This window comes from Nanorana parkeri, unplaced genomic scaffold, assembly GCF_000935625.1.
Source record: "Nanorana parkeri isolate BGI_ZX_2015 unplaced genomic scaffold, ASM93562v1 scaffold1397, whole genome shotgun sequence".
NCBI lineage: Eukaryota > Metazoa > Chordata > Amphibia > Anura > Dicroglossidae > Nanorana > Nanorana parkeri.
Window position 1 is genome coordinate 92,870 of NW_017307665.1, and position 27,344 is coordinate 120,213.

Consider the following 27,344-nt stretch of genomic DNA (forward strand, 5'->3'; position numbering starts at 1 on the left):
CAAACCACATAATGCACTTATTGTATTGTTAAATATATCACCAGCAGGTAAGATGCAAGCAAAGACCCGAATTTTCCCAGTTGCACAATGAAATGTGATATAAGTTATTCAAATGTAAAAAAAAAAGCAGTTTAGAGATCTAAAATGGTGGTCTCTGGCTGAAGAACATATGGTCAATAAGTATATGGATTGGATTCAGGGATGTCACTGTATAGCTTCATACTAATAGAAGTATCTGCATAATTGAACATATCTTGGGAACACTGACCCACAGATAGGCACCAAAATTGCTATTTTCCCCCTGTAAGCGTTATATACAAAATTGTGTTTATAATGGGAATTTCTAAAGGACACTTTTGGAGTTGTACGTTGATGTATTTTTCCAGCTTATGCACCAGAATCAAAAGTAACTAACTGATCACAATAAAGCACTGTACAAGCTGTCTTTTATTTTCAAAAGAGTTTATTTTATTTTCAGTGGGGGTTATCAGTTCAGGCAGTTAGTGTATGACTAAGGGGTAGAAGCATTTCCAATGCAGCATGAACAACAATGAACATGGTATCTGCAAAGAAGTAACATTACAGCTCTGCAAAAATTGTCATACTTTTATTACACTTTCAGGTGAAAAATCCTACTAACAATATTTTAACAGACTAGAATAGTAGCATTTTTATTTATATAGCCACTGTATTTTTCATAAGATTGTTTTAATTATTTTATTTTAATTTTGAGGTGTGTTGGTGCTATTTATTTTCATTAGATATATGGTGTATTTTAGAATAGGGTGAATATATTAACAGCAAATTAAATTAACTCCCTAACTCTTTCTAAAGCTGAGATAATGAATGACCGGTAAAGATAAAGTAGCAGCGCAATATTAATCAGGGAAAAGCACAGCATTTATTCTAATTATTGGTCATTATTTCTAAGACTTAGTATTGGCTCATTTATATTTATATAATTATTTAGGCTAACTTTGAGGATACTTAATATGTTTTAGTATATTTTAAGTGAGGGTACTTTATATATTTAAAACTGCAAAATAGAAAAAAAGAAATTGTGAAACAAATGTTTCAAGTCAGGTTTGTATTACTATCGATCAAGTTCAAGAATATGTTTTATTTTAGAGCTTAATTTTGTTTTTAGATTATATGTGTAACTTAAAGGTCAGTGTGTGTGTGTGTGTGTGTGTGTGTGTGTGTGTGTGTGTCTGTCTTATAAACACGTTTCAATTAAAATTAGTGTTTCATATTTACTAGTTTTACATAGTTTTCCTTTTAAGCCTCACAAATCAGTTATAAAAACTGAAACTCGATTACAGGGATTTTCCATATTTTTCATTCGAGGTTATATTAATCTTCACACCCCACATGAAGGTAACAAGACAAGAACATTGTAATAAAACTTACAGTTGGATGAAGCTGTAAGTGTGTGAATGTGTTTTTTAATCCCTAGACTGAACATAGTTCTTTTTGATTTATATAAAGTAATCTGTGGAGTACACACTTTCCCACATCGAACCATAAATTGTTTATTTTGCAGCATAATAATTAAGCTGTTCTTTTTCATCATTATTGTACTGCAAAGTTTGTTAAAATTACAGTTAGCTACTCTGCTTTTATAGAAATTATCACAGGCATTTTCTGTTTTAAAATTGTAATACTGTACAGGTTTATTTACTGCAGGTTTTAGTTGTTTTACGACAAAATAATTTTCTGAAATAAATGATTTAACCCCTTCCCAATTTAATATATTGTTCAGATTGAATTAGCTTTTGATATTAAAATTAGCCTCAAGCAAATTAGTTTAAGAAAAAGTGCTCAAGCATTTAGGAACTGTAAATATTTTTTTTTCTTCCTAATTCATGTTTTTTTTAATGCATTTTTTAATTCACCAGAAATTAATAAAAGATAACAGATAAATCATACATGGATGGAGAAAATACTAAAAAAACAACTATTCCTCAACCTGATGTTTTTTTTAACTAGATTTTGTGATTGCACATTTCACTTGTGTTTTAAATGCATACATTATTTACAGTCTAAATACTAACTGCATCATATATTAAAATATATACATAAATGTATTGCATTTATCTAATTTATTGATAATCTTTTTAAACCACCAAGATAATTTTTTTCAATATGCCGTATTGTAATGATGTGCATATTTTTAGCATTTATAAAAAAAGAAATATATACAAAAATCATGCCTTTTTAAACAACCATATAGTCATATTAAGATCCTGAGCAATTTAGTAATTGTAATTAAATGTCTGTTTTTCATCCTTGGTTATTCAGTAAATTTTATATGTTTGCATTCTTAGCATGATTTAGAAAAAAATATTTCCCTTACTGTCTTATAAATATAAATATTATTTAACAACCTATTGAATATTATTTTGATTGCTTTAGTTATATTCCATATGTGGAACTGCATATTTATTCACATCACAGAACTATAAAAAGAAGCAACAATATACGATCATCTGTAGTATATGGAAAAAAATATTTATTACAAACAACATATTTATTTCTGTATAGATTTATCCTAATATACTTTTAGTGATGATGTTTTGTTCAATCAAGTTTGACTCAAAATACATTATGCCACATTTAACATTTTTTATGTTCCAGTTTTATAAATACCTGATATTTCCTCATAATGTCCTTGCTTTTTAATTTATTAGTCCCCTGTATATTGATTGCAATGATTTGAATCCTGTAAAAGGATCATTTGTATAGACATTATTTCATGATTGATAGAAGGCAGTGGTACTTAATATCTTATTACATTTACCAACAAACACGTTTATAGCTTTAAAGTAGAACTGTAAATTACAAACACAAATGAAAGTGTCCATTTTCTAAATAAGTGATAGTTACCATAGCATATCATACAGGAGGAGTCTTTTCTGTCTTGTCTGCAGTAATAGTCTATGCTCTAGTCTGCTGCTCCACTAACCCTGGTGCCATCTCCCAGCAAGTGTCATCCTCAGACAGTCTCTTCTTCTTAGATATAGAGGCCAGCCTTTAGATAACACAATGCTGCACCTGCGCACATCAGGTTATAGCCATCTCCACTCCTGCACACTTAAAAAGTACTTTTTGCCATTTTAAATGTCCGCAATGAAGATTGTGTTGCACCTGCGCAGTAGGAAGGGAACAGGAGTCCAGAGTTGAAAATCAGAATACAACAGCATTTTTTCAGTTGAATAAAGGTGCCCATACACCTCGCAATCATCGGATGAAAATTTTCGTCCGATCGAACCGGCGTACGATTTTCATACAGCGGCCCCGTCCTGCCCCAACCATTGCACAGTTCATTTAGCGGTCTTTAGCAGAAATTACGTGGACGAATTTCGTTAATCGACCACACAGATTTTTGTTTGCGCATGAGCAGTGTTAATCGTATGATTTTTGACGTACGGGAATGCCACCAACCTTGCAGACTTCTATCCTGCTGGAAAGTCAAAAGTCGTACGATTGTACAGTATTTGTACACTGCCCATCAACCTTACGAATATCGGACGGAAACGCGATCGCAAACAAAAAATGGCCGATATTCGTAAGGTGTATGGGCACCTTAACACGCATTTTGTTAATTATTTGTACTTTTACTTCCCAAAAAATATTTAGATTAATGTTCATATTTAATAAATTATTGTATATTGTATTGTGACTGTAATGTTTTCCTTATATTGTAAAGTGCTGTGCAAACTATTGGCGCTTTATAAATCCTGTATAATAATAATAATAATATATAACCCTATTATAAAAACAGACCTATGGTAAGCTTTTTACATTCTGACAGTTCACAAGAAATATAATGGTGGAAATGTATCAAGACTGGAGCAGAATCTGAAGCAGTTGGCCATAGTAATCAATCACTTCTATCTTTAGTTTGTTCAGTTATGTTTTAAAGATGAGGAATAGAAGTAGATTCTGTCAGCTTCAGGTTTATTCAATTCCCATCAATACGTTTTTGAAAACTGTAGCAAAAAGTGGAATTGTTGCCCATAACTACCTCCTGGGTTCCACCGTGACCGTTGATTATAAAAGAGTTTTTGATAGATTCTATGATTTCTAATTTTTTGCTTATAGAATTCCATTATCACAACTGTGCCATACAAATTATAAAAATGTTCTGTTATATTAAAATCCTTTTTTTCTTCTTTTCTTTTCTTTTTTTTTTTTTTTACAGTGAATGTAACTTTGCTTTAAATCCTGCCTACTAACTATATATTTGTATTGTGATGAATGTATTATTTCAGAACCCAAAAAAACAAATAGAATTTTTTTTGTGTGTTTTAACATGATCTTCTTTACTCTTTAGGACTTTGCATCCAGAGCTAAACTCGCTGTTCAAAACCTGGTGCAGAAAGTAGGATTCTTGGGGATTTTGGCCTGTGCTTCTGTAAGTTGTTTTATTTTTTTCTACATATTATGCTTTAAATAATGTTTTATAGAACTAGAACTGCACATAGGTTGCACAAAGGGTGTAACATGTGTCCTTTCTAAGTCTGGTTAGTGAGCCTTACCTTTTTGCTTTTACAGGCAGGGCCCCCTTTCTTTTCGTTGTAATTATTCATTTGCAACACTGCATATAATATGGCTCTTTATCAGTCTAGTAGAATAATAATAATATAAATATATATAATATGGCAGTATAAGACTGTTTTTTTTGTATTGTACTGTCAACTTTTTTTTACAGCATTTTTGTCAACTCCACTACATACATTCTCCTATCTACAGATTTGCTGTTGCACTAGGTAAATCAGATGCATTACAGATAAACTCTGTATACTTATGTTGGTGGTGAAGGGAGCCTTTCTGAGCACCTTTGCACTCCGCACACCCAGGAGCCTTGTGATAGCATCCTCTGAATGAAAGCATATCTAAACCCGTAAACAAAAATGTTATATATTGCAGCTAATCAGTCCTTAGCTGTAGTTGCTGCATTAGTTTGCTATTTTTCAGGCTTGCTTTCCCTTTTTTTTCCTGGTAATCTTGCGAATAACACTCTTCCAGCCCCTTCATGTCTACACCAAATTCTCTGCTCTATCTATGGAAGAAGCCATAGTTGTCTCACAGGCTGGGCTTCGAACATATGTATTTCATGTATTTAATTCATGGGACTAGTAGTTCACAGGAGAAAGATGGTGCACCCTCATCTCATTACACTCATGACCTGGGTATCTAGCACCAAGAAAAGTGTCAGTATTTACATTTGTATCCACCAGAGAGGCCTATTAAAGTATATGCAATGGATGCCTGAGGGTTTAAGCACTCCATTAGCTTATGCTACTGCTGTAAAAAGTCTTTAAATACCTTTTCTCCAGTACAGAAATGTGGTCCCTACATGACGTTATGTGTTTTTTGTAACGGAACAAAATATATGTATACAGTACAGGCCATTTAGCTGACCAATAAAAAAAACAGATGATACATCCATGAAAAGTGAATGTACAGCTTACTGTCCAGTGTAAATAAGTCTTAGTCTCCAATAATACAATATAAAGAATGAACTGCGCCAATAAGCAAGCTAACAGCTACAAGGCACTGGAATGTACACCCACTGTGAGTGTGTATACGTGGAAAATGAATAACTAAAAGTCTTAGTCTCCGTTTATAAACTATTTGAGAGGGTGAGCATTGTTTTAGGACCAGTTGGAGATAAGCCTACTTATTGATTTAGGGGTTGTTGGATTTGGGGAATATATCCAGTGTAAAAAGTTGTAACTCAGCATGTACTGTAAAGCAGTGGGTTATACACACCTGTTCTGTGTAAATGGAAATAAACCAATTACATTAGCTCCAATTCTGACCACTTGTATAATTTTTAAATGTATAAATAGGTATAGGTTTAGCAATTGGATATTTTAATATTTCTAAGGTTTTGTGTGTATAATATATCTGTGTATTGCATTGTCATGGTGCACATGGAATTGCAGCTTAGTCAATTGAAATAACTGCACTTTGTGTGTAATTTAATTGAGTTAATGTTCTTTTAGTGTAAACTATTAAGCCTCTGTGTAAAAATACCTACATTACATACATAGTAATATGGTACGTCATATTCATAACATTTACTGGAATACGTAAACCACCCTTAAACGATGAGGTCGTAACCTAGGATGTAAGCTAATTATGCAGTTCAGTGCAAGTTCCATTTTTGATTTAAGGAAGGCATTCTTTTCTTTATCACTAACACATTTCCATCAAATAAGCATTCCTTTCTCTGGTGGGTAATTTTGTGCATTTCTGGTACGTCTGTCCTAGATCGATGATTTTTTTTTTAAATTGCCCACACATGTTTAATACTACTCAGGAAAACCTCTTTAAAATATGTCATTAACAGAGAACAACAAAAATGTGCCTGTTTCTTGTAGAAGGATGAGCAGTCAGCAGGGGACATCAGTTAGTTGGGGATCAAGTGAGTCCATAGGTGTCATCTGTACTGGCTAGCTGGTACCCTAAAGAGGCATCCTAAGCCTGGGGGGAAAGAGAGCTCCATGGATCACATCAGTCAGAGGTTGTGGTGGGATGTCTGTGGGGTTCATCAGTTCAGGGTAGGCAAGGTACATTTGTCTCATCAGTTGAGGGGATACATTGGTCTCATCCATTCAATAAGTTAATGGCTTCATAGGTATTCCAGGAGGGTTGTAATCTCCTGGAATGATTATGGCTTTGAGCAGTTTCAAGTGTCTAGTAATGAAGGAGGAAAAATCTGGGCCGTATCATATAGCAGAAATACAGTTAGGGGGGTTCTACCAAAAGTGGAGCAGCTGTGCATGGCAGCCAATCAGCTTCTCTCTTTCATTTTTAAATCTTAACTGAACAAACTGGAGAGAAGGTGATTGGTTGCCCTGGGCAACTGCTCCAGGTTTTGTCTGCTCCAGTTTTGATAAATTCCTCTCTGTGCGTTTGTGGGGGCAGGAGGTGAGGTCATGGTGGGATCTGTGCAGGACAAGCAGTGGGGGCCATGGCAGTTTGGTTTCTTTTTTTTCTAACCTTACAACCTTTGTATGCCGTTTCTAAAACGTAAGTTTAATTAATGTTTGAGAACACAGTCATATGCAGTACTTGCACACTCTGCTGCACCAGTGTAGCATTACAGTTTTAACATATTCCTATGGATGGTCTGGGCGATTATCAAAGACGTTGGAGCCCCCTTGCTTTCACTGCGTTCCTTCCTTTTTTAATTATTGGTGATTTTTTTTGTTAAGCAAGATGCACCCTTTTATATACTATCTATCACAGTGCAAAAAAACTTTTTCTGCCCATATGCCCTACCATTATTGTGCAGTAGTTTTACCAACCATTTCATTACATTAGTGTCCTGCTGATGTCTCGCTGCCCCCAGGCCCTTATTCACATGGCATATTAATTAAAAGGAACAGCTATACAGTGACTGCATGTATACATCAGTCTGAAGAAATGGATTGTGTCACCTGAGCCTTACATTTGATGCATGTGAAGTATGTACCGGCTTGAAACATGTGTCCTTACTTGAGATTGACCAAGTTGCATGGAGATGCTGATCATCAGCATTTTTGACCAGCCTTCCAGGTTTTAGTGACGGCTCTCTGGCCCTCTTGTATACCTAATGGAAGAAGACAGGACCCCAATAATACAAATTGCCACATATAGAAATTAATAAAATCTTCACTGATAGTTGTATCCAGTAACCTGTCAGAAGACCTCTAGAAACACGGCAAGAAAGGAGTACAAGGAAATTCCAGTACAATTAGGCCCAGTGTCATCCACAACCTCCCTTCTATCGATCAACCCTGATATCATAAAAGAAACTGGATGCAATTATCCTCTACTTAACCTTTTTTAGCAATAAAAATCCAACTACTTATCCAGCATATGAGTGTTTTCAGGTCTCTTGATTTATCTTTACATAGTAGAATCACCAGCACGCCACTAACTCTGTTTTAGGGAATGTTTAAATGTGGCACAATATGCATCTAATGATTATCTAGGATACTAAAAAAAACTACAGTGACCTGGGAAATTGTGTAGTATAGTTGTTGATGTTTTAACATTGTACTTTAATTCTTTTCTTCCCAGATTCCCAATCCCCTATTTGACCTGGCAGGAATAACATGTGGACATTTTATGGTTCCCTTCTGGACTTTCTTTGGAGCCACCTTGATTGGCAAAGCAATAATCAAAATGCACATTCAGGCAAGTTCATGCTTCTTGAATTTATGTAAATGTATCAGATGTCTGATTTTGCCTCTTTCATTGTTACAATGACAGGCTGTAATGTGTTGCATGTATGTGCAGTGTACATATTTTGCTTGCAACATTGCAGTGTATCAACAAACTATTCCCTTTTTTTTCTCTTTACCCAGTACTGTGAAATAATAGAACAATCTAAATTGTTTCACAGTTTTTAAAGACCTACTTTAAATACTTGTTCTTAAAATAGTTTTACCACTTACAGTTTTCAGGAAATCAGTGGTTAACCTTGATATTTAACTATAGTTTACCTTATGCAAACACCTTTGAACTGTGAATCTCTGGTTTTCTATAACAGTGCTCTGTACATTGCATATTATAAAACCTCCCATGGACAATAGAGGCCGGTCAGACGCAATGCAAACACTGCCAGCGCATCCATAATCATTCACTTAAGAATACCAGTTAACCTTTTACGCATGCAGGGTAGCCACCACAAAGTATTTTAAGGGAAATATGCAGCGTCTACAGCATCTCCTTTTGCAATTCTGACCATTAAATAAGATGCCAGTATTTGTGCAAGGTAGCCTGCGGGGGGGGGGAGACCTTCCTGACGGGGGGCGGGAACTTACCTGCCGAACTACCAAGGACTGAAGCGTGGGCCCAATCTATTTTTCCCTCAAGAAAAATAAAATAATTTTAACCAAAACCGTATTTCAATGTGCTAAAAAGTGTTTCTCATTGGTCAGCGCGGCCAGGTGAGCGTTCTCCAATCTGCTCTCCATCCCAAAGCCATAAAGGTGGGGGAGACAAGCAGGCTGCTACAAGCTGTACAGACGACAAGATCACTTGTACAAATTGAGCGTCGGCTCCCCTGCTCTATATTTAGTTCTGCTTGCCCGCAGCAGGGTTAAATATAGAAAAAACAAAACACCTGCCCAGCACCCAGAACTCCATGTCCCGGGGTTGGGTGATATGAAATGCTCACCCCTGGACTCTACTACTGTAAACCTCAGATTTAAGGAGGTTCTTCACCGAAAACTACATTGCTCATTTGAGATTAAATTATTTGTAATTACTGCATGATACCTGTAAATACCAGAAGCAGATGTACAAAGGCTTGTATGCACAGTATATATACAGTAAATATACAGTAAATAGAGTATACAGTAGCAAATATAAAATCTACTTTACATACTGTGTGTATATTGTATATGTAGCTGTCACTGGTCTACACAACACAACTTGCACATAATCTATTTTTTACTCTAGGCAAGGTGTTATGTGCACAGGAGTGAAGATTATAAATCACATGAAAACTTTGCAAAACCTTTTTAGATCTATGTATTAAGTTATAAAAAATTTACAATGTTTTAAATCATTTGCACAAAAATAAATAATTTCACAAAAATAAAAATGTGCAATGCTTTGTAAATCCCCTCCACTATTTCCACCAGGTGATGTACATGTCTGCAGCTGTGCTTTTAGGTCTTTTTCTCCTGTTCGGTGAATTTCTGTTTTTTTGAAAGCATATTAAAATTCACTAAAATGTTGTATGCCATTTTTAGACATTGTTACCTAAAATATCCATTTCGCTAAAAATACATTTTAGATTTATTGGCAAATTTTATAAATTTTTTTAACATCTGAATGTTTAATATACCGTACTTGTATATACCGCTTGTAATATTTCAGATATACAATATCAAATGTTTAATGTGTTATCACAATCTACCATGTTTTTTTTTCCTCCAGTGAATTTTATATCTTTTTTTTTTTTTTTAACAGATTTGATTCATTCTCATACAATCATAAAAACATACTGGTCTGATGTGAAACCATGATATTTTGTTTATTTTCAATACATAAATTATCTCCTGATTTAAACATTATTTGTCATTAACAAGGGATGTGGGCCTTGTAGGGCTTTTCCTAAGTACATCTGATATTGCACACAGAAACTGTCCAGCAGGTCAGAATAAAGAATAGTGAATATGTACTTTAATACTGTTGTGCCACTATTATCCTTCAGATCAGTTGGACAGAAGATCACTGGGGGTCCTGGTAGCACAGGAACTTATCCAATGTTAGGCAGATACCTCTGCCACCACATTTGTTCTTGGTAACACGTCTGTCTGTCTGTGACCAACAATTTTCCCCTCAATTGATTGTACTCTTTCTTTGGTTTACAGAAGCTGTTTGTTATCATAACTTTCAGCAAGCACATAGTGGAGCAGATGGTGTCGCTAATTGGGTGAGTTACTGAGTAACAATTGCCTCCTACTCAACTGAGAATACAATGCTCTTTAGCCCTAAATTGTTCTGTTCTTTCTCTTCGATGATGTGATTCTTATCAGTCATGTACGAGTATTACAAAAAAACTTTTTTTCTCTCTCTCTCTCTCTTTTGTTGTCCTGTCCAACTATATCACTTTTACTCAATATGTAGTCATTTTGAATATATTTTGCTACTCTGGGAAAACACAACTGTCGTGGCTTTTAACATGTCATTACACAATACATGAATTTGAGTCACTTTTTCATTATTGCCTTACCTGAGGCATTTCTAATAAGCAACACAGGAAGGTTGTTAAAATTAGCTGATGCAAACACTCTAAGCATTGGTCATCCCTTTGTTCTTTAGAGGCTTGTCAATGAATCATTCTCTAGTCATCCTTTTGGTTATTCAGGTGGTGTTTTTTCTTTTCTTTTTTTCTTTGTTTCTTTTAGAAACTAGAACAGTCGTATACTACTGTGATTCTATAGTGTTAAATGTAAAATGGATAAACCATTTTCCATCACTTTTATCACCCTTCTTGGGGCGGTTATATAGCTTGAATTACCAGTAAAATAGTTTTTTTGGCTCAGTCCCATTAAAAATGTAGGAAAAAAAGGCTACTGAATTTAGATGTAAGTTGTGTGTGTTTCCCAAAAATTAGTAAAGATTATTGAAAAGAAAAATGTAGAAAAAGTATCCTCATGTATCTGTAGGGAACTTTGTATAGCCTTACTATGGACAGCAGACACCTCCAAATACTTGCATGCCACATGTGATCCCTGTATCACTCTATGCTCAGTTTGGAGCATATCATATGTTTTAGACCTGCTGTCAAGCCAAAGTTTAAGAAAACACAACATAGGCTGAGAACTAGGTTGGAAATATTTCAGGCGGTGGACAGACCTTATCTCCATCTTTAGGGAGATCAAATACTGGGAATTTAACCATTTATACAATGACTTCTATTACTTGAAGCATACGAGGTTTTGTGACCGTAAAGATATGTGGTCATAAGGGCAATTCATGAAAAGGGGCCAATGGGGTATGCAGTTAAACACAACCCAATTGTCAGGGTTATATTTCAGACCTGGATTAGGCCTAACCGCAGCAAATCAATACATTTTATTATTAAATGAAATGAGCCCAAAATGTTCCTATTTCCTCATAACAGATGTGCATGAGGATGGTCTGCTCATAATCGTATTTTCTGTGGTTAGGACTGTTAAAGGGACATTATTGCCCAAGCTTTGGAAATATATAATAAATGAAATACATATTGTATACACATAAGCTGAATGAGGGAAAAAAAACTCTGGATTACCTTATTGACACAGCGTTTATGGGGGAATCCCCCCAGCCAGGCTATTGTATTTTGACCGCAGTAGATGCAGTCACTGTTTGTCCGACAATTGACTTTTGTTGAATAGAGAGGTGCCAACTGGGTCACACACTGGTCCAATGTTAGCCAAGTCAGCAGGATTTGGCTGAAATTTGACCAGTGTGTAGCCAGCTTTACACTACCTAGCAATTTCTAATATCTCTAAAGTATTCTGGGGTCTGCACAAGAATCCCACACTCCTCGTTGAATTCTTTATTTATTTTATATAGTGGAGAATGCAATAGGGGCTGCCGGGACACACAAAGGTGGTTGGGAACACATCCAGCTAAGCCAAAATAGTCAGGAATTATGGCACAAAGAGCCTCCTGTTAAAGTATCTAAGGCAAATCGAAAGGCGGAGGCAGACTGTCTACTCCACCTATAACTAAGCTATCACTTTTGGGTGGACTGGCCCTTTAAAACTTCCTAATTTATCTTGTTATTAAGAAGACTAGTGCAAGAAACACAATTAGTATTTTTATCTATTCGCAACCTAAATGATTCCTGCTATTATTATTATTGTAGTGTAAGTTAACCATCTTGTTGGCAGCGACAATTTTGCTGTAATATTTGTAAATGAACTGCCAGAGAAATATACATTTTGTAGGTGCTGAAGCTTTTTATAGGAATGTGTTATGTGATTTCAAAATTAGAATCTGTGCAAGAGTGATGGAATGGAAGTGAAACCTGTAATCTGATGCAATATGTAGAAGGCTGGTCTGCAATGTGATGAATGTAAGTTAGATGATTAGATAATGGTGAAGGGTTTTTTTCCTAATAAGGCCTGGGAAACAAGTGTCAGTGACAAGTACCTGGAGTGATAGAAACAAACTGTGGAAGAACAGGGCTTGCACATCTTTGGAAGAGAACACCTGAAATGTCACCGAGCAAACTGTGCTCATACAGTACTGTACAGTTCCCTTTGTCTGGTAAAGTGGCTCACATGAGTTGTAGATAGGTCAAGAGTTTTGCTTTTCAACTGAAGAGGTCATTTACAGATCCCATTCTACACACCTTTTTTACTGTGATTGATCTTAAAATACGGGATAGGCTTAACACCATTCAGCTATCAAAACCTTTCTCATTATATGCCAAGAATGTATTTATATTCCTCTGCATTTCCTGGCCACTCCCTTTTTATCACATTGCTGAACTGGGTGACACTCACGCACAGTCACTGTGTTGCACAATTGCATGAATGAGATAGTTTTCCACCCACGCCAAGTTGATCTTTGCTTTGAATGATAAGCTGTATCCACAGGACATGTCTCATGGTGTTCTTTGTGACACTGGTGACAGCAGTTATACTTCAAAGCAATGCAATATCTCTGTCTTTTTTTTTTTTCTTTGACTATCTGGATTCTGTCCAGAGGTGATGCCTAGTCTCATCTTTTCTGTGCAATGTTATTACAAGTGTGGTAGCAGCTTAGCAGACGCAGAGTCTGATCAGCATTACAGTGCAGTTTCATCAGACCTTCCATGTGGATTATCTAAAAATCATTGACCTTTCACTAAACTTCTTCCTGAAAGTCTACCTGTGGGGTCAATTGGACACGTGCTTTCTTTTTCTTTCATTACGGGACACAGCATCAGTAGTTAGTCTGATAAGAATGGATTATATTGCTGTCTACAGGAGGATTTAGCCACTGGCAAACAAAAAAAGGCTTTGGCCAGCAAGGTACTACACCTGCCACTTCCACCATGCTTATTTTTTTTGCTTGTGTCATAGGAGGATGGGCGTCTTTTTTTTTTTCTATTGAGAAAAGTGTACCCCTTTTTTTACTAGCCATTTTGTTTTCTTTATCAAGATTTTTTTTCTTCAATTAAGAGATAATTTACTTACTGCTGAGCTGGTTTCTCTATGCTGCAATCCAGATAGGCTAATCCTCAGTGATGCCTTAATCCTCGGTGATCCCTTAAAGGTCCTACCCGGATCCTGCTGGACCGAAGAATGGGGGGGACTGCCTGAAGTGTGTTCTTTGGGCACTAGACTCTGCCTGTGTTGCTTCCTAAGGAGCTGTTAGCTAGCCACAGAGCACTTTCCTGGTTCAGAGCCATGACATAGCCTCTGATGTGACCCAGTCTCTTAAAAACTTGTGTGATACACCATGTGAACTGAGCAGCAGGAGCTTCAATTCTGCTTGGTATGGGTAAATGCCACTAATAATCCCCTGTTCTATTGCTTTCCATGGAAGGGGTTCCATGGAACATGTTGAGGAATTACATGCCCCGTCATTAGTCTGAGTGACGCACACTCCCCACTCAATTAATGCCTTTTGTTTCTTCAGCATTAGGTAGCTTCTTCCTGCCAAAGCTCCTATCTGCAAGTGACACATAGTTTCCCCTTGGTTAGTCCTTTCTGCTGCCTACAGTGGCCTGGTCTCCAGCTAGTAACTCCTTTTTGTTTACACAGTTGGTTGTGAGTAAAGTTTTTTTTCTGCCATGCGTTTTTCTATTCAGTTGTTCCTCTTAATAGAATACAACATGTTGGATCCCAAGCACAGAGGGAGTAGCATTGTGTTACTCCAACTAATGAACTACTTACAGTTTCGTGGGAAATACTTAAAGCTAATACGGGCTAATTTTTTAATGGATTCGGCTGCCATAAGGTTCTGCACTTGCTGGGGACCTCATGGCAGCCTTGTGGTTACCTCGCAGCAGCTGTTTACATCGCTGGTCCGGCCATACATCAGCTCCTCCTCCTTCCTGCCGCCCACACAGCCATGATGAGACTCGCTGCCTGCACATGCCCCCGCGCAGCCCTGGTGAGACCCAACACAGCCTCCTAAGATGCTGCATAGCCCTGGGAATCAACACAGAGTATGTAGCTTCATATTATTCTGCTTTGCTCTATAATGTAGTTCTGAGATTTGTATTTGAGTAAAGTTTTATTTTTTTCTTTGCCTGTAGTCAGTGGCAGAACTACCAGGGGTGCAGCATTTACAGCTGGGACCAGGCCCTGGCGCTCCACCACTGTTCTAAAATCATTAGTCTGTATTGTTTTAGAAAAATTGTCACATGACACTTAAATAAGAAGGTATTGATAATTGGTAACAGCGAGTACTTGAGGAAAAGTATAGCTACTCGTACTCGGTCTTGAAAAAATGGTATCGGTGCATCCCTAGTTTCTTTTGTTCAGCAACAAACAAAATTACTTCTTACTGATTGTGGGCCATACATAGTAAAACCAAAAATATCACCATTTCATACACGCATTGCTTTCATTGCTGGTTTTACTAGTGCTAAAATATTTAAACCAACGCACAGAGCAATGATGAGGTGCAAAGTGTAATAACCCAGAGATACCGGATTTCAATGTCCTTCGTTTAGATGAGTAAAATAATGCTGGTTGGTTTCTTTAGGTTGCTGCATGTCTTTCAATGCTCTATAGCTCAGGAGTTTAACAGCTCAGTTTATTTACAGTTCTGTTAGTACCTAACAGGACTGCTGTGACCTGGCACTGCTGAGGCTTCAGTGCAGCACTGCAGGTTGCCATTGTGCAGCTTCCAGAAGTGAAAATATTCTCAAGGGAGACATGGTACTGTGCTGCACCTAGCACTGCTGCCAGGGCTCAGAACATGTTTGTCTCCATTGGAAATGTAACTACAGTACTTAGTACATTTTGTAGGGCACATTGAGTAGCTTAAAGTGCTACCATTTTGACAGCCTTTCCTGACTGACTTGTTTATTTTTTGTCATGTGTGGTATGATTAACAGTTTTGGAGTTGCTTATGTATACTGTATGTGTATTTTTCTTTATGAACATGCATATATATACATTAAAAAATATGTCTAAACAATTAACATAAATGCAGTAAAGTTAGAACTGCAAATGAAGTAAATAGTAAAACCCAATTGGAAGCTATTAAAACATATACTTTAAAGCAGATAGTATATATCTGAATTCCTTCTCTCATTTATTGGAAACTTTAGTATTATTAGGATACATCATTCTAGTGAGCGTGTCACTCATTATCAGCTGTTCCCATTTTGACGCTGAAGATTCTCCGCATTCCTTTGGTTCACACCCATTCATTCAGGAAATGCTCTGTGCTTATTCCAATGGGAGCTCACGGTGTCTTATTACATTTCAAATTAATTGTTTGAAATGTTTTGAATATAAGTTTGTTTTATGAGTTTATATAATGTTTTATTGCCTCATTAAAGACAGTCACAACCAACCCAACCTGCCCTCTTATTAGTTACTGCTTCCAAGTACGATGCAAGAAAAGGGGTCTTGCTATGAAATTCAGGGCAATAGAACTGTTTGGTCTGTAATAATGAGTGGTTAAAATTGGCCCAAGGATTGATGGTACTGTCCAAGGGATTATAAAAATGGCTAGAGGTAAAAAGGGGGTCAGTAGGTGGTCGATAAATGATGAAAGGTCAATTAGGATCAGTAAATTTTTTGAGGTAGTCTTGAAGCTGAGATGGCCAATGGTGAGACAGTGTTACCCATAGCGGGATGGCCAGTCGCAAGTGGCAGTGGACTCGGGTTGTGTCTATCAGCTGTGTGTTGTTACTGGCTTCATTTAGCAGCCTGTTTTGCTTTATTTGTCTGTGACCTTCACCCTTCCCTTTTGGGAAGGATAGAAGAACTTGTCCACTTCCTTTACTGAGCAAGAGAAAGTTAGTACACCTACCTCGGACTCTGTTGAATAGCCAGCAAGTACACCCACCTTAAACTCTGTTGAATGGCCAGCTAATACACTCTTAGCGATAGGAGTGGTGCCAAATAACTGATTACTGTGTATTTACTAGAAATTTAGCATTGTAAAATTCATAATAGCAGCTGCTGATACCAAGAAAGACCGTCAACAGTAACCATAATATTATCATTATTATTATTATTATTCAAAGTACTATTATTTAAAGACGTTTTTATTGAATTATTTTCACATAATAAATATTTGGTGGTTGAAGAACAATTAGGCCTTGTTCACACCAAATGCAGAGCAGATCCGGTCAGGTTTCTGCACACGCACGCTAGTCTTTTAAATGCGTTTTTGGCTTTAAATTATTTTTTTTTTTTTTAAAGTTTAAAATGGGCTTTCAGTGTGTTCCAGGCATTTGCATGTGTTTTTGATGCGTTTGCAGATCCAGAGCAGGTAAAATGGGGCCTGCTGCAGTTTTTTCACCTGCTTTGGAACTGCACGCTGCGATGTGAACTGAAGCAAAAAATACCATTGGAATACATTGGATGCAGTTTTGATCCGGTCTGCAACTGCTCTGCACCTGCTCCGCGCTTTGTGTGAACAAGGCCTAAATGAGCTGAAGAGTTTGGTTTAAAGGAATTGGACAAGTAATCTAGACTGTTTTTCTGATTATTTTTTTTTACCATTAATAGCAGATGCTTTTTGACAATTAGTTATATTTTATCCTCTAGCTCAGCGGTTCTCAACCTGTGGGTCGTGACCCAAAAGTGGGTCGCAACCCCCTGTTGGTGGGTCGCCACGTGCACTTCTGCTGCGCTAAGTGAGAGGCTCCTCCGCTTCCTTCTAGCGCAGCAGTGTCAGTCAGTGAGAGGATAGCAGTGGCTGTGAATAGAAAAGTGCCGCTTTGCACACTCCCCAGGTCATGCAGCGACATCTGTCCTCCGCTCTCCCATACAGCGCGGGCTCTGTAGGAGGCGGGCATCTTGCCAGTGCAGGGCATGAGAAGGCTGCACGAAAAATGAGCGGGCAAGCAGGTAGGGGGGCTGGGGAGGGATTGTATTCTTTCTCTTGTGAGTGTGCTTCTGTTTTTAGTGCAGAGTCCAGTGCGTCACTAAGGGCCCTGTCACGCCATATCCAGTGCGTTCCGGCGCAGTTCGAGCCCAAAATGCATTGGATCATATAGATCATGCCGGACCACGTTCTGGGGCACAAGGGGGCATGGCGGTTGCATTCATGTCGGTGGCACCGCAGACACGCCCCCCCCCCTCCCTCCCACCGGAACGCAAGGTACAGGAATGCCATCTGTTCCAGTGCAGTGCGATTGGGAAAAATAGTGCATGCGGCATTTTTCCGATCGCACTGCACCGGAATGGAGGACATTCCTATACCTCGCGTCCTGGTACAGGCGATTGCACTGCGGGTGGGGGGCGTGTCTGAAGCCATTGACACGAATGGCACCGCCATGCCCCCTCCCGCCCGAGTACGCGGCCCAGCTTTATCTATGCGATCCTTTGCATTCCGGGCTCGAACCACACCGGAATGCACTAGATATGGTGTGACAGGGTCCTGAGTCCAGTGAGTTACTAAGTCCCAAGTTCAGTGCTCCATTGGGGGTCACCACAACCTGCCAAATGTAACCAAGGGGTCCCGGCCCTAGAAAGGTTGAGAACCACTGCTCTAGCTGCTCTCCTTAGTGTGACTGACATGAAGTCATCACTATGACATGCCAGTTTTTCATAGAAGCCCATGTAACTTGTTAGAGTGCTCTTACTGGCTAAATGAATCCCCCGCTCCTGTAACTGCTTGCCATAGACATTCTGATCGCTATTGTAGAAACTTTCGATTATTCCGTTTTCTGTGTTGTATCTGCACACTATTTATGTACATGTAGGTGTTTTCCCATCTTGCATGTTGATAACGCATGTACTGTATGTGATACTTTGTTCACGTCCCCTAAGGGCTAAACTATTTGGGCAATTTTAATCTCTTGCAACTGAAAGATTTTAACCATTTGCTGACAGTTGCCTCATTAGGTTAGAGCAACACACAGGACTATTTGTACCTGATTTATGCAGACATTTTTGTAGTAGTAGTAGTAGCAGCAGCAGCAGCAGCAGCTTGCTGAACTAATGGTTCCCTTTGGAATAAGGTACAAGGTAGTGCTCCGTCTTACATAAACAGACAATGTTCTCATTTAGTAAAGTGCAAAAGAAGCCAAAACTGCTTCTTTATTTTAGTTTTGGATAGAGCGGGGAGAGATTACAACACTTGCCAGGTTTTATTGCTGTCCATGTTAGGGAGATTCACCCGCCCCCCATTTCCGTGTTGGGTTGTCATCAGAACAAGAATAGATGGAAAATCTTCTAATGGGGACAGTTCTGGTAACTCTGCTGACCACCAGCGATTTCCCTCACTTTGGAGAGATTTCCTCTGACTTCCTGTTGTGGCTATCAGACTTTGAGGAAATCTGGCCCAATGGAACACAGATGGGAGAGGTTATAACCCTCCCTTACACTATCCAAAACTAAAAAAACAAATTTTGACTTCAGTTCTACTTTAATTTATAGGCTAGAAAACCATCGTAGTATATGGGCATTCATACAGTATACAGCATTGTTGTGGGTCCCTAGTCTAATTGCTTTTGCCGTTCATGTTTTATTGCTATGAGTCTCTCTCCCTTCTTTAAATAATTTTGTGACTTATGGGCCCATGACTTGATCCATTATGTCCTGATGATGTAAGCATTGAGCAGACATACTAAGACAGCTTACTGCTATGATTACTGGAAAGTGAGTAAAACCCTATTAACTGGCAAAAGAGTGGTGCCTAAGAAATAGTAAAACAACTGGAAATATTCTATAGTGAATAAACCATTGACAGTGACTTACAGTAATGTATTATTTTATTGAACAAGAACTATAGCGCTTTTTTCCTGTTTTTTAAACTTTTATTAATTTAGTAGCACAGTCAAAAAATAAACTTTTTCCATGTCTTTGCTTCATTGGAGGCACACGTGCCATTTTATTTAGAGATCCCAGCAGCTTATAATGGTATTTATGAGCCTGCATGCTGTTCTCACAACTGAAGTGCATCAGCTGCATACTCCATCACTAACAACATGTAGTATTTGTTCTAGACAGGTTGCTTCGTCAGTATTCCCTTAAGCAGTTTAGAATTGCTCTGTCAAGTAAACTTCAGTGAATAAATGGCAGTGCTGAACTGAAGAGATTAAATATTGAAATCCTAGCATGGAACAGGCAGTGTGTAATCTCAAATGTAATTTGTTTTATTTTACATCCTGTATCTTCCAGGATGGATTTCTATTTCTGCTGTTTCAAACACCAACCTATTGATAAAGGAGCTATGCAACAGTTCTGCTTGAAGAATTAAAGTAGAACTCCAGGAAAAAATATTAACCCTTGCAGTGGGGCTACTCCCGCATTGTGCTCATTTTTGTCTTGGTGCAAAAAAGTTATAATCACCAGACCATCCGAGCTGGCTAACTGACTCTGTGATCAATGAAGTGTGTTTCCTCCTCCACTGCACAGATGGACTGCTCCCTGGCATCCTCACGTCTGTACACGGTCTATGCACAGTGTATAGAGCGTGATGACACCAGCATCTTTAGACCACTGCAGCAGAGGGAGACAGATGTTCTAGACACCGGTCTAAGAACAAGCTGGCTCAGATGGTCTGGTGAGTATAACTTTTTTTTTTTTTTTTTTTAGCAACTAGACACAAATGAGTGCTTAACCCCTGCAGTGGGGTGGGGAGATGGTAGCCCCACTGCAAGGGTTAAAAAAATGTTTCCTGGAGTTCTTTAACATCAGTAGATTTGTGAGAAATCAGGGAGAAAATGTGTTCCTTTTAGATTTTAATGGTACTGGAGCATCACGAAGATGACTTTTTCATAGCCAAAGTGCCAGTAAAGTTTGAGTGATGGTACTGCTTAGACTGCCTCTGTAGCAATCAAAAGGGGAAATATTTCTTAAATCTGGTGTGTATTTGTGTACAGGGCCATGAAAACCTTTTTTTCTGTACATCTTTCTACAGACCACATCACCTCTTTCCTTTACCGTTGCAACCTTACATTTGTGCTAAGATAATAGGTAGGCTACTATTGCTAAGCTCTTAGCAATACTCATTGCTTGGCTGTTGATGCAAAGCCATCACAAGAATGCTAATCAGGATTTCTTATTTTTGTGTCAGTGAATTAAAGTATTGAAGCTGGAGTCAGCCAGGCTCTTACCATTTTTAGAAGGAGGCCAGCAAAGGCAGTCTCTGTATTTCTCTCCTTACAGGTTTCCTTTAGGTCACGGTGACAAACCGACCCTTTGGGTCCAGGGCAGTCTTGTGGGTGGGGTTTATTGGGGTTTATTTGCCCCCTACCTGTGACATTTTGTGAGACAAGCTGGTGGTAGTGGTAAGGCTGTGTAATAGCATGCGGGGGGCGCACTGGCCACACCTATTTTCAACCTGGGGAATAATATAATCTGGAATAAGTAAGTGTGTGTGGTAGAATTTGTTCACACCAGCAGCCGCACTCAACTACACAGTTGCTTGTCTTCGTGTGCCCAGACAGTGCCAATGTGCTGAATGGAGGCACATCACACATTTTTTTTCTATCTTTTATTGTTTTGTTAGCATGTTATTTAAATGTTACACGTGTCATTTCAGTAAGTTCTATAGGCTCATCGCGGTGCAATGTGGTTGTACCGTGTCCCACTGTGGTGTGCTTAAAAAAACGTATTGCATGCCATACATTTTTTTTTAAGCGCGCACCACCAGAACACAGTGGTTTCAACCGAGCCCACCTATGACAAGGCAAATTGCTTTGTCTTGCAAAAATGGCCAGCACACGCATATGGTGTGAACAAGTGCTGGAACAGCCTGCAGATCTAAACAGACCTAATTTGTCTCCTAGTCAGCCAGGAAGCTGAATGTTTTGTTGTGTTCTGGATTGTGGTGACATAGACTCCCTGCAAGGGAAAGAATAAACATGGGCAGGAACTCCGTAAACACACTCCTTGACATCTGGACTAGCTCTCTCCAAGCTATAAGTTTGAAGCTGACCCCTACAGTACCGATAGACATAAGATGGCAGTCTCTTGTTTTTAATCAGACCAAGCAGCTGACTAATGTCTATGTCTGTGGGGCAGACCCAAGCTTTCCTGCTTATCACAAATTTGACGTAGCGGATATCATGAGAAGGTTGGATCATGACTGTATGTCCAACAATTATCTCATGTCTATGGCAAGCTTTAAGGTACATCTTGTTTATTATTATATTAACTTTATTCCTGTCTCAACAGTTTGTGTGTTGAGCAAAGATTATGCTCTTTCTGTTTGTTTATTTTCCCACTAAAACTGTATTGTAAATGTGACTGCCCCAGTAGCATCTTTAAAGAAATATATGGAGAATGCACATCAAAGAGGGCAAGCAGGAAGTCGATCTCAATAATTTTCTTGAGTGTCCCAAGAACAAGATGTTTGGGGTAATCTCCCCGATAGAAAAGGGAATGTAAGCTCTCATGAGCGGATCCTCCCTAGCTCTCTTGCATTGAATTGTATTGTAACTGGACTGTCTCCCTTTATTTTGCTTACCAAGCTGTTGGTGCTATATAAATCCTTTTTCAAAATATTAAAATACTGATAACTGACTACGATAGAAGTAAGGCTGAAACAACTCATCAATAAAGTCGATAATCATCAATAATGAAAATCGATTTTCCTTATCGATTATTTGTCTGCTCGATTAGTTGGGCTGTTTGCACCCTCACTTGCTCCCCCTCCCCGCTTCACTCGCATGCTGACTGTTCGGGCACTGCCCGAGGACCTGCGGCCTCCTGCCCTCCTCCCCTGGATGATCTCCTCCTCCCCGGGATGAATAGGGCCTTTCCGGCCACTGACCGTGCCGCAACATGCTAGAGATGGTGTGAACCGGCCCTCAAGCCTTTGAAACCCGTGACACACAGGAAAGTGGCAGTGCGTGGAGCTTTGCATGCAGTGTGTCTAACAATATCCTTTCCCGCGCTCAGCTAGGCAAGATGACATTTTTTTATCTGTAGCCAATCGATTCACACGTATGAATCCGCACGTCAGGACGTGGATTCAAGCGTGCATCCAATCTGATTACCCCAGAAAAGGCGTCTGGTGAGAGGAGTCCAGGAGTGAAGTCCGCTTTTATAATGTTTTCTTTCCTGCACAAGTTCTTTCTGTGGCATATGCCATGGATGAGAGCTATGCGGAAATAATTAATATATGTCCATTAAATAATATTTAATAATTAAATAACTAATAATAGTTAATTCAATAAACTAATAATAGTTAATTCAATAAATAATATTAGTTAATAATTAAGTAAATTATTAATATTTAATTAAAATTGTAAATACTTCTTTTTAAAAAATCCGATTTAAAGGAAAAAATTATCGGCTAACTAAACTATCATAAATAATCCTTACTTGCACCTTTAGATAGAAGCTAACCAGTCTCCCTTCTATCAAAACCCAGTGCCATTGGAAGGATATTGGAGCTATTTTTAGACATTGGCTGGGTAAGGTGACAGGCTTCCTGCCCCTCAGTCTTGCTCAACAATAATTATGTTGATGGCTTTATACTAAACCCATTAAAGTAGAACTGCAGGGAAATAATTTTTGAAGAGGGATAAAAGGGACAGAACATTGAATCCATAATATTTAAAGACCAATTGACCTTTTAGTTCAAATTGACTGAATACATAGTTAGGTTGAAAAAAGACCAACTTCATCGAGTTCAACCTATAGAGGGAAAAAATACATTCCTGGTGCATCACAACAAAATGGGTGTAAAGTCTACAACATCCAGATGAGAAAAGCCTGTCTCCTGCCACCATGTTGTAGAGAAGGTCCTTTGCACTCTGTGTGGAAGTAGGGGTCTCTCTGTGGAGTTCTGACGTGCTTCTTGCCGAGTCAGAGCTGGAAACGGTAGAGCTGGCTCTCCAGTACCACCGGGCAGCAGGGGGGCCCAGGGACAGAGGAGGCTCTATTGCAGGAAAGCAGGAGGTCCCAGGCACGCACTCAAGCAGCAAATTTTGCTAAAGTCCTCTCTGTCCCTGAACTGACAGGAGGAGAGAGGGGACTATTTTTCCACTTTTGGTTGCTGTGGAGGAATACTGGAAGCTGCAGCAGCAGATCATTAAACTTTAGTTCCAGCCATCCCAGGGCCACCCCAGAGTGCGGATAGATATCAGTGCACCTGCCCAACAGTTGAAGAGGAACTGGAGAGAAGTAAGAAAAGCATTCATATAGCAAGCCATGTGTTGCATTTTTTATTTTTTTAACTAATCTAAATTGCTGTATGATGTATTGATGGCTGGGATTATTAGCTGATGGTATTCTGCATTGCTATACGTATTGTTGGGATTTGTAGTCCTGTATAGCTGATGGTATTCTAATAATAGGTGAAGGAAAGACTGAGAATGTGGCCCTGGTGCAGAGGTGATACAGCAGAGCCAGTGAATGTAGCAGAGTTGCAGCAGAGGCTGAGAAAGTAGGAATAGCAGAGGGCAGCTAGATGCAAGTGTGGTGCATGTGCAATGGGCGGTAGGACTATGGTATATAGCTTTTAAACTGTTGTTTATAGCTTGGTAGTTCTGGGTCTAGTTCAACACTAGAGACGCAATTCTTTTGAGGCACATGTAGATTAATTTTAAAAAATAGAAGCGGTGCAATATCTGAAATGGGTTAAGAAAAGAAAGCTCTTTTGCTTTGATGCCGTAGATGCTTCCCCCACTTTGATTTGTTCAAGTTGATTGTGATGTAGTGGCATCGCTGTGTGCTAACACAGTCTCACACACAAGACTGCATTCTAGCTTCCGTTGCACTGCCAGTAAAGAAAGTGTTCTGTTTAGTGATTTCAACAGCTCCTCCTAGTGGGTATCCTTTCCCATTGAACATATAATCCTGCTTGGCTAGTCTGAATACCCTTTAGACCAGGGGTATCAAACCTACGGCCCTCCAGCTGTGGTGGAACTACAAATCCCATGAGGCATTGCAAGATTCTCACAGACATGACTCCTGAAGAGAGATGCATCATGGGATTTGTAGTTTCACCACAGCTGGAGGGCCGGAGGTTTGCTACCCCTTTAGGCCCCATTCACAGTGAACGATTCGCAAATCGCGCATTTGTCGCACGATTTGCATTTTGCGCGACAAACGCGCGATATCGCGCAAATGCTTGCATTGAGCAAGCTAGAATCGCGGCAAAATCCGCTCCAAAAAGGGTCCTGCTGTAGCGACGCACGACCCGCGACGCACGACCCGTGACAGCGACGGACAGAGCCCCATTGAGATGCATTGGAGAGCGATATCGCGTGGTAAATAGCCGCGATATAGCGGGACTTAGCGTGCAATAAATCGCTCAGTGTGAACGGGGCCTTAGACTGTTACATTGCATGCATTTTTCAGCATCATGTGAATGTTTGTTTATTCCGCAGATCCTGCACCTTTTTCATTGTTTGAAAATTGTGTTTAGGTGATCGCAGCCCATAAAACATGTTAAACTTTGTCCTATACCAAAAAATGTATTCTTTAAAGCGGTGCCAGGTCACACTGTAAATTCTTTTAGGTGTGTAGATTTTGTAATCCTAGTAGTGGTATTGTGTTTTTGGTTTCTATGTTATCCAAGATAACAAGGTAAGCTTGAGTCCAGATGGTCGAATTGTACCTTGGTACTTGTTTATAGTTGTGGTTAATAGAAGTTCAGTCTCTGCTAGTGTCCTAATAATCGAGAAGTGAAATAATGATGCAGCTGTTACTCCAGTACAAAGGGTTTAATAGTATGACAGAGACACGCATTGCCAAATACCTGCCACTTGTGTGAACTGAAATTCTTAGTCCATTTCCCCTTTCTAAAGTACATTTCAGGGTTTCCCCGTACATGATTAATGCGGTAGATGGTTTCCTGGTAGCTTAGTACTATGAAAAGCTCACATAAGAATCTGTGCTTTTCTGGATGCAGCTATAATGTGATGCTCATTTAGAAAAAAAAAACATATTTGAATATAATGTTTGATTTTTAAATTTAAGCTGAAATATTTTAAGCGTGTGTGTGTGTGTGTGTGTGTGTGTTGGAATACTGTTGGTCGTCCGGTATGTGACAGGGGGTAGCTAGCCATCTTCAGTCACTCACTTTAGAATGAGCTGTCACTAGCTGCAGTGGGAAGCTAGCAAATTAGGGATTTGCTGCCTAAAGCTTTCCACCAACCTTGTCAGGCTTAATTATGGCACCTTGTTGACTGCGTTAATGATGCTTGAGGAAAACGTCTTGCTAGGTCTTGTAGTTGGGAACCCAATAGGTTCTAGGGACGATCTTCCTGGATTCTTTGGTCGAAAACATCGGGGGACAGGGAAGCTATTGAGGAGTGCTTTCCACTCGTGTGTTCTGACACAGTTGAAACTCTGTGATTTATGAGAATATGAGCAAAGTAGTGGAAACGTGGAAATGAAAGGAGCAAAACGTACATAACTAAAGCCAGATAATACAAAGCACATAAACAGTGAGGCACCATAGGAAAGCAGCAACAAAATGAAATCCTTAAGGGTGAGACAAGTGACTTCAGCAGCAATTCACATCCATCATTAGGAGATGCTTTTTACAGGGGCAGATATGGGCCACTACACATGTAACTTGGGTGAAGTGGCCCCTGAACCATAAAATGCTGAGAGCCACTTGTTTTAAGCTATATGTACAGACAAATCGTGCAGGTACAATCTGATAACAGAGAAGACTTTTTCATATAAAAGGGTCTCTCCACAGATGTTCACGTATGAGCTGCACATTCATGTTTGGGTCTGGGGAGGAGATTAGGTGAGTACTACTGGGCATCTTTGTATGACCAGGGGATGTCTGGAGTGGTTGAGGACTGCATACAGAAATCATAGTGTTGCCTGATCCAACTGTGATTGGCTGGATTGCAATAAGATCCTATCTCTGTATTCTTTTACTTTCAGTTATGTTAGGCAGCGATCACGTTCCTCAATAACTGATAAAGCGATGCCTAAAGTAAGGCTTTCTGAGAACTGAAAGCTTACAATTTTTGTAGAATCAGATATTCAATGGAAAGTACTCATGCAACATTTGTACAGTACATTAAGGTGTCCTGCTGGTATCACTTTGTCCACCGACCTCTTTGCTTCTGTTCAGTAGACAAGACACTAGGCTCAATACACTAAGCTTTAACACAAGGATAACCATCTTTATTTTGGCTGTAACTTTGAAATCTTATTGGACTTGGATAAATACAAAGGTCAGTATTTTTTTCTCTTCAAAAAAGGATCCTTATCCTGTTGTTTTGTCTTTGTAAATTTAAGCCTCTCATGAATGTGTGTGTACGCGCGCGCTATAGATGACAGACAGAAGCACCTGGGTCTCATGTTTCTCTCCAGGGCATTGTAACCTAGATGGGTGAGTCAAGCTATTGAATTCTGAGGTCCATTCTGAGTCATCCTTAATGGTATCCTGCTATTGGTGCAGCCTCAAGGAAATGGTTGGTTAAATAACATGAGAATCTTTATCAGAACAGGAAATGACAAGTCATTAAAATACTAACCGTTGGTACTGGTGAGATCACTGCCTGGAAAAAAAAACTGTTTCAAAGTTCACATTTTCACATAGATTGAATGATAGTCAATGTGTCTTCTCATAGAAAAAGCAAATAAAATATGTTTAACCCCTTTGTTACTCATATGTGTGATTTTGTGTGTTGTTCAATACATGCAATTGCACATCCACACAGCATAATGGCATAATTACACTGTGTAAATATATATAGATATAGATATATACACATATATATATAT

General features: G+C 38.9%; 1 protein-coding gene and 1 long non-coding RNA gene across 3 annotated transcripts in view; one reads left to right on the forward strand and one right to left on the reverse strand.

Annotated features, from left to right (window-relative positions):
- Positions 1 to 27,344, forward strand: part of VMP1 (vacuole membrane protein 1) — a 126,982-nt gene that overhangs the window by 91,284 nt on the left and 8,354 nt on the right. For both annotated transcript variants that reach the window (XM_018569789.1, XM_018569787.1), the window contains exons 8-10: positions 4,337 to 4,417; positions 8,080 to 8,196; positions 10,386 to 10,447. In XM_018569789.1, coding sequence (XP_018425291.1) covers positions 4,337 to 4,417; positions 8,080 to 8,196; positions 10,386 to 10,447 — 260 coding nt within the window. The remainder of the gene's footprint in view (positions 1 to 4,336; positions 4,418 to 8,079; positions 8,197 to 10,385; positions 10,448 to 27,344) is intronic.
- The window catches only part of LOC108798077, a 17,086-nt gene continuing 13,655 nt past the window's right edge, over positions 23,914 to 27,344 (reverse strand). The window contains exon 3 of the long non-coding RNA XR_001941928.1: positions 23,914 to 23,923. This is a non-coding gene — a long non-coding RNA (uncharacterized LOC108798077). The remainder of the gene's footprint in view (positions 23,924 to 27,344) is intronic.